At 53.2% G+C, this 16,282-nt stretch overlaps 6 protein-coding genes across 6 annotated transcripts; 3 read left to right on the forward strand and 3 right to left on the reverse strand.

The window, feature by feature from the left end:
• Positions 1-576: 576 nt before the first annotated feature.
• On the reverse strand, positions 577-3,473 carry HMPREF1541_09469 (uncharacterized protein; the record flags this gene model as incomplete). Its single annotated transcript, XM_008714143.1, has 2 exons — positions 577-3,302; positions 3,335-3,473. 2 exons carry the CDS (start codon positions 3,471-3,473, stop codon positions 577-579), a joined length of 2,865 nt encoding a protein of 954 aa, XP_008712365.1.
• A 601-nt stretch (positions 3,474-4,074) lies between these two features.
• Positions 4,075-6,389, reverse strand: HMPREF1541_09470 (uncharacterized protein; the record flags this gene model as incomplete). Its single annotated transcript, XM_008714144.1, has 3 exons — positions 4,075-4,951; positions 5,034-5,717; positions 5,764-6,389. 3 exons carry the CDS (start codon positions 6,387-6,389, stop codon positions 4,075-4,077), a joined length of 2,187 nt encoding a protein of 728 aa, XP_008712366.1.
• Positions 6,390-6,888: 499 nt separating this feature from the next.
• HMPREF1541_09471 (uncharacterized protein) lies at positions 6,889-7,374 on the forward strand (the record flags this gene model as incomplete). Its single annotated transcript, XM_008714145.1, has 3 exons — positions 6,889-6,995; positions 7,063-7,234; positions 7,312-7,374. 3 exons carry the CDS (start codon positions 6,889-6,891, stop codon positions 7,372-7,374), a joined length of 342 nt encoding a protein of 113 aa, XP_008712367.1.
• A 596-nt stretch (positions 7,375-7,970) lies between these two features.
• Positions 7,971-9,168, forward strand: HMPREF1541_09472 (uncharacterized protein; the record flags this gene model as incomplete). The annotated part of the gene is made up of 3 exons (XM_008714146.1): positions 7,971-8,154; positions 8,213-8,779; positions 8,825-9,168. The coding sequence occupies 3 exons, from the start codon at positions 7,971-7,973 to the stop codon at positions 9,166-9,168; spliced, it is 1,095 nt and encodes a 364-aa protein (XP_008712368.1).
• A 387-nt stretch (positions 9,169-9,555) lies between these two features.
• On the forward strand, positions 9,556-11,152 carry HMPREF1541_09473 (uncharacterized protein; the record flags this gene model as incomplete). The annotated part of the gene is made up of 4 exons (XM_008714147.1): positions 9,556-9,733; positions 9,779-10,133; positions 10,218-10,333; positions 10,380-11,152. 4 exons carry the CDS (start codon positions 9,556-9,558, stop codon positions 11,150-11,152), a joined length of 1,422 nt encoding a protein of 473 aa, XP_008712369.1.
• A 2,159-nt stretch (positions 11,153-13,311) lies between these two features.
• Positions 13,312-15,398, reverse strand: HMPREF1541_09474 (uncharacterized protein; the record flags this gene model as incomplete). Its single annotated transcript, XM_008714148.1, has 4 exons — positions 13,312-14,152; positions 14,373-14,763; positions 14,916-14,926; positions 15,058-15,398. The coding sequence occupies 4 exons, from the start codon at positions 15,396-15,398 to the stop codon at positions 13,312-13,314; spliced, it is 1,584 nt and encodes a 527-aa protein (XP_008712370.1).
• Positions 15,399-16,282: the final 884 nt, after the last annotated feature.

Genomic DNA, 16,282 nt, shown 5'->3' on the forward strand with positions numbered 1-16,282 from the left:
GGAAAGGAAGCTCGCCGGAGCTGTTTGCTCAAGGTTTATACATGGTCCTACATCAGGCAACGGCAGCTGCCCGGCCGCGACAGCGGTGCTAAACCACAACAACATGGCCCGTTGCTTTTCTCAGCGGCTGAAGATGTGTAGATGACGTGGTGTAGAGAACTGCAAGTGCCTGGTGGCGGGGCCCAAGGGTGAGAGGGCTGCCCAATGGCGGGGCGCACCTAGAGCCCGTGCCTGAGAAGCCTCGCTAAGAAAAAGCTTCGAGTGGAGCCTAAACGGGGAGCTCTAGGCGGCTTGGAGCTAGATCTGCAGCTGCTTTGCTAACTCGAATCCTGGTGGTGCAGCCTCGTCATTCAGCAGCGCGAGAGCCAGAAGATATTAGCATAGCTTATATATTAACCCGCACTGTATGGACCCTGGTATGGCTGGCGCCGAGTCTGGGTTGCTTGCGCTGATCGCAGGGCCAACAGCTCGCGAACGTGACGCCCAAGTGTCGGCCCTTGATCGACCATCACTGCAGTTATCAGAATTCGGGAAACGCGGGTTGACGAGAGCAAGTCTGGCGAGGCCATTCGTACGCTACCCTTTCCGCATCTCAGCTAGTCTGGTCAAGATATCGTAATATTCCCTGCTCACACCCCAGCAGCCTAAGCGTGTCCGTAACAACTTCGCTCCCTCTAGCAAGACCTTGCTTGGTGTCTTGCAGATATCCCCAACATTCGACATATGCCCGGTCATGTTGTGTCCGTTGCGAACGAAGTGTTGTATCATTTCATCGTCGCACGGACGGTCAAGGTGGATGAATTCCGGCTGAGCTCCAGATGTATCGGAAGAGCTGTCCTCCAAGTCACTATCGGCTCCGGACCCTTTCTGGGCGTCTGCCTCGGATCCTTGACGATCACCGGCGGCGGCAGACTCCGTGTTGCTGATGACATCCTGAACTCGAATCTTGCGCTCAACCCGAGACGGTTGCACGACTGTCAGATCCGCAGAAGGGCCGCTCGGGCCTCCGATAGGCTTGGAGTTGGCATTTGCTACATTCCTCTCCAAAGCCGCCGATTTGTACGAGCCGTATGTCCACAGCACCAGGCTAGCAAGGTACACCGCAAGCGGTTCGTAGAAGCTCATGGATGAGTACCGGCGCACATGCCAGAACACTGACCCAGCATGGACCATAGCCAAACGGGCTTTGTGCTGGTCATCTCTTAGCCATCTCCACGTGATCTTTCTGATCTGAGGCAATTTGGCGCGGTTGCGTGGCTGATAACTGCCATCATGAACGTAAAAGCTTGCTCTTGATGAGTCGCCCACGCGGCCAATCAATGAGAAGAGCAGGTCCTGAATCTCCTGGAATGGTGTCAGGAGTATGATCCGAGCGAGATGGAGATGAAGCATCAAGTCGTGCTCGACGCCTGATGCCTTGGCAACAATGCTGGCTGCCTGCCAGTTGATGATGTCCAAGCAGTCGCAGGCCGAGTTACGCCAGTTGGCATACAGAGGGTACAAGGGAAGCCAAAAATCATCCTTGGATGGCGTGTTCAGAAACCCTCGAGCCTTGCCCGTCGGGACCCACTCGCTCAACGGCTGTTTGATATGTGTGCCGACCTCCCATGTCCGCTGGAATAGCGCATTGATGACGAGCGTCTGACACAGGTCGCTGAGGCCAGGTGGAACTGCCTTTTTCGTGTACAGGTGCTCGAGTGCGCCACATAGGGATGGCATAGGTTGCGAGACCACAGCGAGCGAGCGCCAATCTTCAGCAGTCTCGGCTTTCCAAAGGCCTTCCTCAGAGGGAAGAGGTGTCCGAGCATCATCCATATTGCACAATGGCCGCGTATTGGCAAGGTACCCCATGGAGGTGTCCATCAGCCAGGTCAAGTAAGCAATGCGTCGCAGTGACTCGTTTTGTATCCAGCTCGACCATGCTTGCCATGAGTGTGAGCTGTCCAGACCATGATCTGAGTCCTGACCCTTGGACCCAGTCAGCTGGAGAATTCCGGACTCGAGGCACCAATGTGAAAGATCTGCATGACACCTCGTCGCAAGGAGTCTCAAATGATCTGCCTCGGCATGACCCAGACTGACTAAATTGAGCAGTCGTGCTTGAGCAAGTGGAATATCGAGCAGATCACTGGCTGTCTCAGACGCTTCGCTGACAACTCGCCTAAGAAACTCTTGGAAAGCTTCCCTCAGACTCGATGTGTACGATGCTTGGGCAAATGTGCTCCCTATTGTTGCTGCAGCCAGTATCACAGACCAATGCGAATTGTGACCGAATGTCGGTCGATGCAACAATGGAAAGATGGAGTGGAAATGCTGGAAATAGAGATCGATATAGCGATTGAAGGCATCCATGTCTGGGAAGGAGGTGCTGTGAAACGGAGCTTTTTGCTGGCTATGCCTGCACAGGCGCTCGAAAGCAGCGAATAGTATGTCGTAGGCTCCCACAGAGCAATACTGCCTCGGGTGAAAGTCAGGATCTTCGGCAGCGGATGAAATCTCTGTTGGAAAGGCGTAAGTATTGCTTTTTCGGCGCGGTTGGACAAACAAGTCCAGGGTGGCTGCCGATTTACGGCGTCTCTTCTTCCCGTCAGCTAGGCCACCTGAGCCAATGCCCGATCTTGGGGCAGACTGCTCGTTGCTTGCAGATGATGTTGGGCTGTTAGCAAGACCAGAGAAAGTGACTGAGAGATTACGGCCATCTTGAAATGGCTGCTCGTGATGCTGAACGGTCGAGGGTATCTGGTAGACTTGAGAAGAGGCATCAATCGGGATGGCTGGTCCATAATCAACACCCAGCGTGGACGAGTCGGACAGCGGAGGAAGAAGAAAGGAGAAATCATGTTCTAGTTCCCCCTCATATGGCGACGGGTACACACTGATGGGAATCCAGTTCAGTGGCTCATCCCATGCTGGATAGTCATAAGGGCCATGCGTAACTGAGAATTCGTTCTGCATCTGCGACGGCACGGTCATGCTGCCATAGTGCTGGTCGCGTGGAATCTGGCTCGATATGGCGATTGGGTGATTCACCGATGCTTGATCCTCGACACCCGTCTGGATCTGCATCGAGGTCCTCTGCGCCTGATGGGCATAGCTGGTATCTGTTGGCTGAGGTGGCGATTGGTTCAGCTGGCCATGGTGACCCTGTGGCACAGTTCGCTGATATTGAAGACTTCCGGTGCCCATGGAGCAGCCATCTTGATGGACGAAACGGAACTGCTCTTGAGCACGATACGGCTGATCGTGAGTCTGAACAGACGGCTCGACTTGGAAGGTCGCAACCTCGTCCTTGATATCGTCTCCTGCGATGCCTTTTCGGCGTTTACTGGGATACGTGCACTCAATTTTTCGAACGCCACAGCGACCACAAGGCGAGCCTCCAGAGCATCTCGACCTAGCAGCAGCACATGCAAGACAGGCGCGAAAGGTCCCGTCGGTAACTCGATGTACCGGACCTCGGTCTTGAGTGGCATGATGGCTCTTCTGATGGCGGAGTAATGTGTCGCTCCGTGCAAACTACACGAGCTTCGTCAGCTACATCGGGATCCCGCTGGGTTGTGCAGCCAAAAGTGGTCGACGCCGGGAGTCTACCAAATCTGGAGAAGGTCGCTTGGTATTGTGGGGGAAACTGGGGCAACTCACCGTCTTGTTGCACACGGGACAGGCTGCTGACCTGCCACCGGGCCGCTCCTTGGTCGTAAGCATCGAGACAGCTCAAGAGAGCCTGAGAAGAACCTTACAACATGGACTGATGATCAGTGGAAAGCGTGCAAGTGGTACGGAAATCAGAGGAGAGAGCCCGCCATATTCGGACATGACCCCAGAAGAAGGGCTCTTGGCGGGGCGGCACACGCTGTCGTTCGGGGCTAGCCAGTCTAGGCGGCTGTAACGCCCAATCTCGTCTGTAATCACTCATTTCTGGATGGAAGTTTTTATCCGGGTTGTGACTGACCACCGGAGGAGAGCCGGCCATGAGCAGGCCATCAGCATTCGATGGCACAAGATCGAATTAGATCATAGGATGACAGACGACGATGCGAAAGACTCAAGGTGCACGACAACACTCGCCTCCCATCACTTGTTCTTCTTCGCCAGCGCCTTCTCAACCAAGCTCTCGTACTGGCCCATGCCACCTTCAAGTTTCTGCAAGCCTGCCTTGAACATCCTGTATACTGTTCCAGGAGTCTGTGCTTCGTCTTCCTCCCCACTGCCCTCCTCGTCCTGATCATCCGAGGGCGAAGTGACCTTCTCTCGTTCGACCACGCAGCGCATAAAGTACCGGTCATGCGTGACGACGATTAACGCACCTTGCCAGTCTTGCAATTCTTCGATCAGAGCCACTATCGTGTCTGCATCAAGGTGGGTAGTCACTTCGTCAAGAATGAGCAGGTGAGGAGAATCGAAGAGAGCCAGGGCCAGTGCTACACGCACCCGCTGACCACCTGAGAGATGCCCGAGCGGTACGTCAGAAACGACGCTGCCTTTTAGTCCTAGGCTGGCCAGTATACCGCGAAGATCTTGCTCCGAGTACTCTGCGCCAGCAATGGACGCCAGGTGAGACAAGGCCGTGAGCTCAACCTCCTGCTTCCCGAGCGCTTCAAGCTCTTCAACAGCGTGCTGTGAGTAGTATCCAATCCTAGCCTTTGGGTGAGTGGTGATGATGCCTTTCGTGGGACGTAGCCCTGAGCCAATGAATGATCCCATCAGGAGCTTGATTAATGTTGATTTTCCGGACCCGTTGAGACCAGCCAACCCGACACGATCTCCGGGATGCAAGACCAGGTCGACATTCTTCAGGGTGTAGATGCCCGAATTAGGGTATGTGAAGGTCACCTTCTCAAAAGACACCAAAGACCCTGGGTGACGAAGATCAGCTGGTTGCGCTGGTAGACTGATCCCGACGGGAGGGTCAAATCCGGGGATTTCGATGGCAGCTCTGTTCGAGTTGTGCCTAAGCGTCAGAAGGTACGAATTAGTCTCGGGACAGAAGAACGATTGTGGTGCGAGTAATATCGAGGGGAGGGAGTACTGACCACCCCGCAAGGTCACGATTCAGCTTGAAACGCCCCCCTTTGAGTCCAACTTCAAGACCACTCCGCTCATCGAGCTTCTTGCGGCGTGATGCAGCCTGCTTCAGCTTCTTGTCATCTCCAGAGCGCTTTGCAGCTTTGATGTTAGAGGCAATAGTCTCTTCCATATGCTTGGTCTGCCGCTCTTGGGCCTCAGACATCTTGGTCATGCGACGAATTTGCCGGCTCTTCTCGGATTCATACTCGCCCAAGTTACCTTTGAAGGTCTCAATCGTCTTAGCTGGCGCCAACCGCAGTAATATGAGCTCTTGCGCAACTGCATCAGCAAAGTCTCGATCGTGCGTAACTACCACAACGGTCTTGCCTATAAGATCAGTGGTAATATATCGCTGGAGCCAGATGATGGCCGGTAGATCGAGGAAGTTGGTTGGCTCGTCTAACATAAGGATATCAGTGGCCTGAATGAGAGCACAGGCCAGGTCACAGCGACTTTGCCAACCCCCTGACAACTGTGAGACTGGCGATTCGATCTGCGTCCCCTTGAATCCCAACCCGAGAAGCACAGCTCGAGCCCGGGCCTCGGTGCTGCCGGCATCCATGGCTTCCAAAGCTGACCGGAGATTTTCCATCATGTCAATGCCAGCCTGTTGGTCCTCCACAGGATCGGACGTGGTCTCCTCCAGTAGTCTGACGTGCGTGAGCTCCGACGAGGATTTTCCGAGACGTAACTTACCGGCCCTTAGCCTGTGCCACTGTTTGCTCCTTTTCGATCAGCGCCTGACGAGCCTTTGCACCCCTTGCGCCACTTCGTCGTGCTGCTGTGAGCTGTGCTTCCTTCTCTTCATCCTCCGCGGCTTCGAGCTGAAGCTTTCTGACTGTCCTTGACGTCGCCTCGACGTCTACTTCTGACGCTTCGAGAACACTTGTGAGCCGTGAAAGATCTTGTAGCGCTCGTTCTCGTTTGGCATCGCTTCGAGTCACATACTCCAGCACGCTCTGCTCGGGTGATTGCGGGACATTGTCGCTGTCGATGTCAGAGCTGACGCGGGTCTGCCCAAGTAGCAACATCCGTAGATTTGATGCGACTCCGGGGATGCGTCGTTCTGCCAATGCTTTTAGCACAGTTGATTTCCCTGTGCCGTTGCGGCCATGAAACACGTAGTGGACTCCAGGCTGGATACGGAGGTGCGCATGGTCGAGCAGTTCCAACCCACCGATAGAGATCGTCAGGTCTCGGATGTCTATCTCTCTCAGCGTTGGGGCATCAATGCTCTCCGTGTGAAAGCGGCTCTGTTGACTCGTGACCACGATGCCTCCATCTTTGGAATTTTTGGCGACACGATCCTTAGCTTTGGGCATAACGGAATATAAAACAAGATAGATAGTATGCCCCGGGCGGATGCGCAAGATGTCTCGGCGGTCCGATTACAGGACTATTGTTAAAAGAGTACCAGTGGGCTTTGCAAAAGTCGCGGCCCTTGATGGCCTACCGTACATGCAATATAAATACTCAACCAGCAATATCAACATGGTCCTATTGGGGTACAACATTGGCGGTCCAGCTGAAGCGAGACCGGGGCAACGATGACTCTTGCTCATGCAAGAACCTCGTCAAAACAAGCGGGAGGGTTTTACAGTGACTCACGTTTCCGCGAGTGACACGAAGCGCGAATGAGGAGATGCCCCACTGGAAGGTTTTAGGATTTCTGGGGAGCTACGGGTGAGCCAGGGTTAGGGTTAATACGAAGCTGCCAAGCCTGGTGAGGATCGAAGTCGTCTGGGCTTTGTAGCGCCGCAGCTGTTCATCATTGGAGGTCTGCGCAAGAGAGACTACCATCCACTCTACTCACTGCCCGGCATGTCGCAGTTTCGGGCAAAGAAACTCGACCTAGGAGGATTCATTAACGCCAGAATCATTCGTGATCACACGAAGCGGAAGGTCTTCGCCGAACACGAACAGGAAAGGTCCGCCGAGTTCGCACTCGACCTGAAAAGGTGCTACAGGATACCTCGCTAACGCTGGCCTCTATAGACAAGCTCTGCGATATGTCATCAGGAATACGACCCTGCCACAGCGCGTGAGGACGGCGGCGCATATCGAGTTGTCCAAGATGCATTGCTACACCCGACCGAACCAGATCGTGAACAGATGCGTCATGGGAGGCGTTGCGAGAGGTGTCTTCAGAGATTTTAGAATGGGCAGAGTAAGTCCGACTTCGGCAGACACGACACATTTGAACCGATGGCCAAGCGTGGACGAATCCTGGACTGACATGGCTAGTTTCAATTCCGAATGAATGCCCTCGCAGGCAACCTACCAGGCGTCAAGAAGGCCAGCTGGTAGAGTCTCGTGTTCGATATATGTCTCACAAGATTAGCGCTTCGGCATACACGGCGTTGGGTTTCTGATGTATTAAGAGGAGGATACTATACAGGCGGGCTGGCCCGCATGGCCATCGCCTTCAAAAGTGCTGCATTGCCATGGTCGGATAAGTGAGCTCATGGCATGTTGCTGCATCCCGACGACGCCTCTGGCACACCCGAGTCCTCGATCAGAAGCTGCTGTGGTATCAATGAATATAGCCTCAGAACCGCCTGAGGCGGTTGGACGCTAGATACGGCTTAGCCGGATGGTCCTTGGCAGCCCAACCTCACTTCATTCTATCCATCCTCGCTGTTCATCTCTTATACGCGACATCCCAACCTGCAAGCTGAACATCTGATTCAAGATGCGACCAACGCTAACGTGACTGAATGAAAATGCGTCCGAGGATTTCTGAATCGTTGCCACCCTCAAATAATGCCATGTTTGCGGATTTCATCATCGCCTGAAGTGTTTGCTACTTTTGCCCAGCCTCGACCGATCCTAACAGCTACAAATAGCCATCTTCCTGCTTTCACATATCGTCTTGCCTCTTCTGCCACATATTTTCTACGATCATGTTTCGTCGACTGCCACATACCTTACCGAAGGACACCGTCTTTCCGACAAATCTCTCTGATCTTGGCTACTTCATCAATAACCAAGACCAAATTCGACAAATCAGGAATCCCGACCAGAAATACCAATTCAAGATCAATGCCAACGATCGAGTCAATGACACGTACAAGAGATCCATGAACGGTAAGATGTACGCCGAGCTCAACCATGGTGTACTCAAGCTCACATTCCCCTGCCTTAGCTTGCGTCGAGAATCTGGTGCATGACCGTCTAGATTCGCTCGGCTTCGAGACGCTCCGTCTTCCGTTGGAGGCCGGCCCTCAGGATAACCATGTCCCGATCTATCTCTCCCCGAATATCAGATCGAAGAAAAGAGTCATTGTCCTGTTCCCTGAACGTCAGCTCGACCCTGTCATCTTCTCATTTCGCGTGACAGGTGACGAGAACATCAAGGACGGCTCCGTGCTCGGTCTCGTCGACGCAATCCTCAACGGACCTACGGCGACATCCGATAACGATCAGCCTGGAATCATCATTGCCAACCCAGCTCAGCTTTATTGGTACAGGGCTGGTCAGAGAGCCGTCACTTGGCTCGAGTGGCTGAGCCTTCCGCGCCCAAGCGCTGTGCACGAGGCTTACCGGGTTGATCCTATTAAGAATACTGTACCTGGCAACGAAGACTCGGAGGCCCACGTGGCGTACGTTCTCGGCAATGTGCTCGACGCCGTTATCCACAAGGAAGCCAAGATTGACATCATCGGCCTGGAATGGACTGGCAAACAAGCTCTCGAATACATCTCACTCAACTGTAAGCTCCCAGACTAACCCAAAGTCGCGTCTAACAAGTGTGCAGGGTCGCAGTGGTCGCATCGTATCGGAGCCATGTGCTTCGGTGAGCCTCAGCATAAGGTGGAGGATCTGCAAGCAATGTACGGAGCGACGGATGAATTTCTTCACTTCCTCTCAACGAAGTGTCGCGCTTTCTCCATGTCTCAAGAGCCCCAGGGCACCGTAGTCAGTGGCAGAGTCGAGGTTGGATGCAATTGCTTTGCCAGTGCAGAAGAAATGTACCCGCAGAACATTATTATCCGCGACTGGAGAAGTATGCTGGATCACTTCAACGTGGTACACACTCTTCCAGATTACCAGGAGCCTATCAGATACTCAGAGGAGGAGCGGGAAGCTGGATGGTCATAGAGAAAGGGGCCCGGCTTGAGGCTGAACCACGAAGTTCCCACCGATGGCGTTGACATTGGGAGGTGTTGCTGTGGCTTTAGCTTGTTGGGCGAGAATACAATTTCTACGACATGGCATCTGCTTGAAGCGAGTTTTGGGAGGGTCATCCACGAGATTCACTAAGACAATTTTCTCTTCAGCCTCTTCGGCATGTGTTCTGATGTTCGAGGTGAAAGGTGGCCAAATATCGCAACCGGTTGCTGAGCAGTGACTGAGCTCCTGCCTTCCCCGCCACTCCCAGCCGTCACATTGTCGTCTTCACTCCTACTGACACCGCGTCCTTGCGACTGTCCGTCTTCGAGCCATCTTCTAACCTTTGAACCTCCCACCGTTGTCGAGGGGCCCAAAATGGTCAAGTTTCGCGGCATCGAGATTTCCATCATCTCTCAATTTGACATCTGCAAACTGCCAGAATTTCGCTTGCGTCAAACCACTCCGCAGTCTGACCCTTTTCGGGAACTTGGTTTTAGTTCCTCGTCGAACGCTGTTGCCTCTTGTTACGTTCCGATTTACGCTGGCTCGCAGGGTAAGTTGGCCAATGAGGATGTCGCAACTTCTGACGACCCTCCAGTCTGGTTCGAGTACTCTATCGACGGTCCTCATCCCCCAGAAGGCAAAGGCTATCTTTTCAAGCTGTTTATTGATGGGCAGTTCGTCATATCTTGGGACTGTACAGAGAAGCACGATCACCACGGCAAAATGATGTACAACCTTATCTGCGAGGGCAAGAACGAGGATACTGGCGCTGCTCAACTCACGAGGGAGGCTCTCAAGTTCTCTGATGTTGATCCAAGTGCCGAACCATCGGAGCAACAGGATGTCGCTGAGATCCGTATCCACCGCATCGAGCACCGTCAACGCGCCCGCGAGGTCGAGGTCAGGCTTGGGCGCACCGAGTACAAGGCGAAGTCAGAGAATGGTCTCCGGTAAGACCTACTGCACGCCCTCTCGTTGGCAATCAATTCGCTTCTGTTCCTGTTAGTGCCATGGCTTATACTGATAGCTCATAGACTCACTGAAGGTGGCTTGCTGGAGCCTGGCTTCCCACAGCGTCGCTACAAGTACCAAATCCTCGATCCTATCGACGATCCCTATGCTACGTTTCGTTTCCACTATCGAACTATTGGTGAGTTTGGAGTTTCTCATCTTTTGCAGTTTCTGACATCTACAAGACTATCTCAAGCGCCACGGTATCGTCGAGTCTGCAACAGACTCCACTTCGAGCTCTATTATTTCGGCTGACTGCAAAGATGCGTCCTCGACTCTTCGGGCACCGGAGGATGCTGAACATACTGTCGACTCGGTCAACCTCATTGCTTCAACGACACACGAGGCCTCTGTTTCTCCCTTCGCCGTAGCCAAAAAAGGTCCGTCCGAATGCACATCTCAGAAATCAGACAGCTTCGTCCCTCCAAGCGACTCTGAGGAATCCCTCAGTCTGGTGACGAAAGACAGCATCGAGGATCTGTCGTCGATGGTTCCCAAATCTCCGAAAACGCCTCATGCGTCCGCACCTCCCAAGCCTCCACATTCTCCCAACAAATCGCCTCAGACTTTCGAAGAGATCATTGACTACCAGACCAACGATGAACCTGTTCCACCCCCTTCGCCAAGCAAATTCTCCATGTCACCTCGACGACTACTCAAAAAGAAGCTCACGGTCAACATCAATGGTACAGATTTCAATATTGAGCGAAAGAAGCGGCCTCTCAGCCCGTTCAATGGCGGTGGCAAACTAAGAAAGCTTGTTCCGCCATCTGCCCCCCCTGCGCTGACTGAGTTCGGTCCGACAGTCAAGGATGAGGTAGAGAAGCTTGAGGAGAGGATGAGAAAGACCGATGAAGACGTTCCCGCCGTTCCAAAGGATGTCAGACGTTCGACTAGGGCTGAGAGGGGTGGACGTCAGCTGATGGGGTTCTTAAACCGTCGTCTCGGCAGGGAGTGATGGCGGTGAGCTCAGCTGATAAGCGGATGGGCATCATGGGCGCTCGTAGAAGGTCTTTTTCGATCAGTGTCAGCCCTCTGTTTCTGATCCCACAAATTTCAGCCTCTCCAAAAGAAATGATCAAAGGAAATGGCACATCAATTGCCAACCTAGCAGACGACGTTGAGAATGGGGACAAGACTGCGATAGAGGTGGCGTATGGTGCGCAGGCGGCCTGCCTTTGCTTCTCCTCCCTTCATTCGTCTACCCTCTACTCAAGACCATACACCAAGGCCCAAGAAACCTCATCCCAGAAGCAACCAAGCAAACCGACCAATTCCCCCCTCTGCTCTTCGCGCCCTCTCCCCTGATGCTCCTCCCACGCACGTGCCCTTCCTCTCGCCTCCCACCGACAAATCCATCACGATCAACTACAGCACGTCCCTCATCAGCACCTTCTCCAAATTGGGGCATAGGCTCGCATGAAATCTCATCCTTGAGAGCCAGGCCGGCGCTCAAGTATCATCACCGCTGGGGGGCAGCTTCTGCTCTGTCGGAATCTCATTTCGAGAATCGTTGCTGAAGGACTGCTCTTGATCCCGCTACATGAGCTGGTGAATCTCCCAGATCATCCTCGACATCAGCGAGCGCCCCATTCGCGCTTTGTCCAATTATGTGCCTCAGCGGCGCCGCCGTCCTGCTCTTGCTGGGCGCTGTGCGTTTTGAGCAGCAAATATATTTTTTCGTTCTGCCCGAGTTCCTGCCCCGGTTGCCAGACAAACCACTTCAGAGCCGATTGCGATGGTTTTTGCTCACAGTTGCAGTCACCGAACCAAGGACGTGGTCTGCCATGGTTGGACAGCACGCTTGCGGTTGCGGTCTCCGAGAGAGCGCAGACTGCATATTCCAAAATTATTTCATACCCATACAGACGCGCGATTCCACAAAACGTAATTTAACATAAATCTGAAACCAAATCTACTAGCCCCTCCCCCCTGTAATCTCACACTATGTACATGTGAAAACTTGCCCTCTTGAGCCAAAGAAAGTGCCTGGGGGGTGCCCAAGGGGTGCCCAAGAGGATGCCCAAGAAAGTGCCCTAGGGGTGCCTAAGAGGATACCCAAAGAAAGTGCCCTGGGGGTGCCCCAGGGGTACTCAAGAGGATATCTAGAAGTAGATTGGTTTTGAATTTATGTCAGATTACAGATGGTTTCATTAAGCAAACATCTCCACACGGGCAAAATTACGGAATATGCAGTTTGCGCTCTCTCGGACACCGCAGCGGTGTGGTGTCGAGGATGGTATAGTGATTTTTGCCGTGGGTACGAATCATGTATAGAAGTATTTTGGGACCGTGCTTAGCATTGCTTGGTTGTGGCATCGCTTAGCATGTGCTTGGCGGCAGCCCAGCCCATGTCAATGCAGCAGTATACGGATATTGCGAGAGGTCCCTCAAGAGGAAACGGAGAAAAAGAGGTATCTCAGGCTTCGCGGAACGGTCCAGGATGTCGTGAAACTTTCCAGAAAAGAAAGCTACTCATGTTGATCGACTGCACATGATTCCCCCGAACGGCACCATTTAGATGCGTCCGTCATAGATCTCGCAAAGCAACTTTGAAGCCTGTTGAGATCTACCGTCTCGCGATCTGCTCCATCTACTGAGTCTTGTATTGCTATCGTATCTGGACGACCTATGCAGATAACATGGCGTCATGGCTTAGCACTGCCCAGTGCCTGAGTCCCATGCTGCAGGTCTGCCTCCTGGAACGCGGGTCTCGGACTTACCAGTCCACGCGAGTGGTAGGGCAGCTTAGGCAATTAAGGGTGGCGTAACTGACGTATAGCCGATCGGTGCTGTTCACGAGGCGGGGCTCTTGGATGACCACCAAAGGGTGACTGGCGGAGCTAGAACATTAGCCTGTACTCATATGCTGGAGAACACCTTGAAAGAAAGTTGGGTATCTGTAGCATATTGATTATCATACAACTCCAGTATAAAATAGCCGCGAGATAATGCTCCCACGTGCTTACTTAGTCCTTTGGCTTGCCAGTTCCATGGAAGTCGATGCCACCCACTACCTCGCACTGCGGCGAAGAGTAGACACCACCAAGCATCTAACCCATCACTCCTCAGATCTTCTTCCACAGCATGTCCTGCCGCAACGTAATCCGCAACAGCTTACAAGTCTTTGCCAGACTTCTCGTGATACTCGACCTCAGTCCCGGCCTGGCTCGTGCGGCGCTCATTACCCGTGGCAAGACTGAACTTCCTGCCCGAAGCCCCCGCTGTGCTTCCCTCACGCAACTGTCGCTCCAGATCGCCCGCGGCCATGCTGCCACGTCGAGCCGCCTGCACAAGATCCGGATTCTCCTCCACGAGAGTACGATAGTTCTTCTCTGCGTCCCATACCCAGGGACTATCGGCCGCAAACAGCAGGTTCATTTCTTCGAGCGTGCGCTGGTTCGTCTCTGGGTAGAGGCAGTAGACCATCGGCAAGGTCAAAATATTGCAGGCCGCGAAGATGAACAGCGTGTATTCGGAGATGGCGTTGAACATGACGGGGCACAGCAGGGTGAGCCAGCCGTTACCGATGCTCCAGCCGACGACGCCCCAGGCGTTGCCCTTGGTGCGGATGTTGAGTGGGAAGATCTCGGCGGGGTAAAGCCAGGGAACGGTTAGCCAGGTGGCGCCGAATGTGATCGTGAAAAGAAACACCATCGCCACGGCGGCGTTGCCAGATTGTTTCGACATGGAGCCTGTCGTATCTTTGGCAACCTTCGACAGGCCGCCTGCCAAGAAAAGAGTGATGGCTTGCATGATGCTGCCCCAGTATAACGTCCAGCGTCGCCCAATTCGGTCCAGTGTGAAGACACAAATGAGTGTGCTGAGCATATAGGTGATCGTGTTCAGTCCGGCGATCCATTGCGAGTCTTTGTTGGCAATCCCAGCAATCCTGAAGATAGTAGGCGAATACAAGGTTACACCGGCGATTCCGATCCACTCTTGCATGATCTGCAACCTGTTCGGGAGGGAGACATACGTTAATATGTGTTCAATGGTGAACCTCTAGAGAAGGATTGAGGTCAGGGAAGGGGGAATCGTCCTCAACAGCCATGGTAAAGGTAGTGTTTTGGCAGACCTCACCAAACTTTCCGATTAGGAAGCATTTTTCCCAATCTTGTAACACGAGCCTCGGCATGATTTTGGATATGGTTGAAAGGCATACAGGGCGAACTCACCAGATAACGAGTTGCACTCTGCGGCCAGTGTGCAGCTTGCCGGAGCCAATTCCGAACAACATCTTGTAATAGTGCTGTTCGCTGGCAGTGTCTTTCTCCAACTGAACCACGTTGACGATATCCTGGTACTCGGCTTCGGCTTTGCCTGTGTCGTCGCCCTCTTCGCCTCGAAGACGGCCTAGAATGTATCGAGCTTCGTCTCCGCGACCGACTTTGGTAAGCCATCGGGGGCTTTCCGGGAAGAGCCAGCAGCCGCCGAGCAAGAGTAGGAGCATCCAGATCTGGAAGGCGACGGGAAATCTCCAGACGAATTCAGATTCGCCATTCTTGTAGAATGAGCAGCCGTACTCGAGCCAGTAGGCCACGACAACACCAAAGATGTTGAGAGTGACTACTCAGTTAGTTTGTATCGGGGTAACAAGAGTACTATTAGGAAAAGCGAATTGTGGGTAACTCAAGGCTTCGCAGTAGTGCATGAGCACCTCTTCAATGGGTTTCGAGACATCAGAGTCTCTGGAGTCGAGCTAAACCATGGAACAGGACCTAAGAACTTACTGCCGAAGAGTCAGCAAAAACCCAATCAGAGAGCAGAAGATGGGAATACGGGCAAGGTGTCAACGAAAAACCGAAGACTGATACTTCCGAGTGTCCTGATACAAATGTTCACAAAGCTTTGGGAACTTACCATTCAATGGCGACGAACTGGCCGCGAGAGGTATGCTCAGCGGTCTCAGTGGCGTAGACGGGCACAATAGCGTTAAGGACGCCGGTTCCCCAACCGTTGATCAAACGGGCGCAGATCATCCAGGCGTGGTTTTGGGCCGAACATTGAAGTGTTGCACCAAGGATGGCCCATGCGGCGCCGAAGGCAATGGCTTTGATTCTGCCGAATCGATCTCCTATCTTGCCACCGACGAGGGCGCCGACAAGTGTGCCGAGATAGTAGACAGACACAATTCCGCCTTGAAGCAGAGCGTCATCCACCACGACGGCGCCTGTCTCTGGATCCTCGTGACCGAAGCCCATCAAACTTTGCGGTCAGCTTTAGTTGGTATTGAGGGGGAAGGGGACGGCGGAGGCAGGCTCAGTCTAGGATAAGACTGTATTCGTTCCTACAGGTTACTCACTGTTGCAAGAGTCAGTAACTGATGCCATTTAATGGTAGAAAGACAAATGCTGAAGCTTACCGTATAGTAATCTTTTGCATTGTTCACGCCGGCCATCATGCCTGCTCCAAGTTAGAACATCTCAAGTGTGGTCTCAAGAAATCCTTACCTTGGTCGTAACCAAAGAAGAAAATAGACAGCCCCGCCAGGCCATTGATGGCAATGAGCAAGGACCGCTTCTGAAAGTGGTGGACAACATTGTACTTGGAAATCTTCTCCATGATGAACTGTCTACCGTAGATCTCGCTGTACGTGGATGTTTGAAGCTCGTGGATATAGGCCCCTCGTGGACCTTAAGTATATCTGGAGCTCGGCGTCCAGCTTCCATTTCCCAAACGTGGAGCAGAAGCATATCACAAGCTATCCCTCAGCGTTCTGCCAATGTAGCTTAGCAAGATCTTGGTTTCCAGTGCGGGAGATGCTGGAGCGTGAAAATCATACCCAGATGCGTCATGATGTAACCGGAGTGTGGGGTAGTGCCGGCGCAGGGCCGTCGAAGGCAATGGGGAGAATGCAGCTTCTCCCCGAGAACCAATCAGACGGGACCATTCATGTTGTCTCGGGCCCGTACTTCCGCTTCATGTAGGCTTAGAAGGCTTAAATAATCAAGCAGTCCATCGAACGGAATAGTACAGGTGTGTGAGATCGCATCTTGACTTCCCCATACACATAGTGCAGTTCAGGGTCCCTAGGTACGCGCAAGCTCAGTTAGGGTATTGTTTGGATCGAGAATCTGGCCATTGG

Source organism: Cyphellophora europaea (genome assembly GCF_000365145.1).
Source record: "Cyphellophora europaea CBS 101466 unplaced genomic scaffold supercont1.10, whole genome shotgun sequence".
Lineage (NCBI taxonomy): Eukaryota > Fungi > Ascomycota > Eurotiomycetes > Chaetothyriales > Cyphellophoraceae > Cyphellophora > Cyphellophora europaea.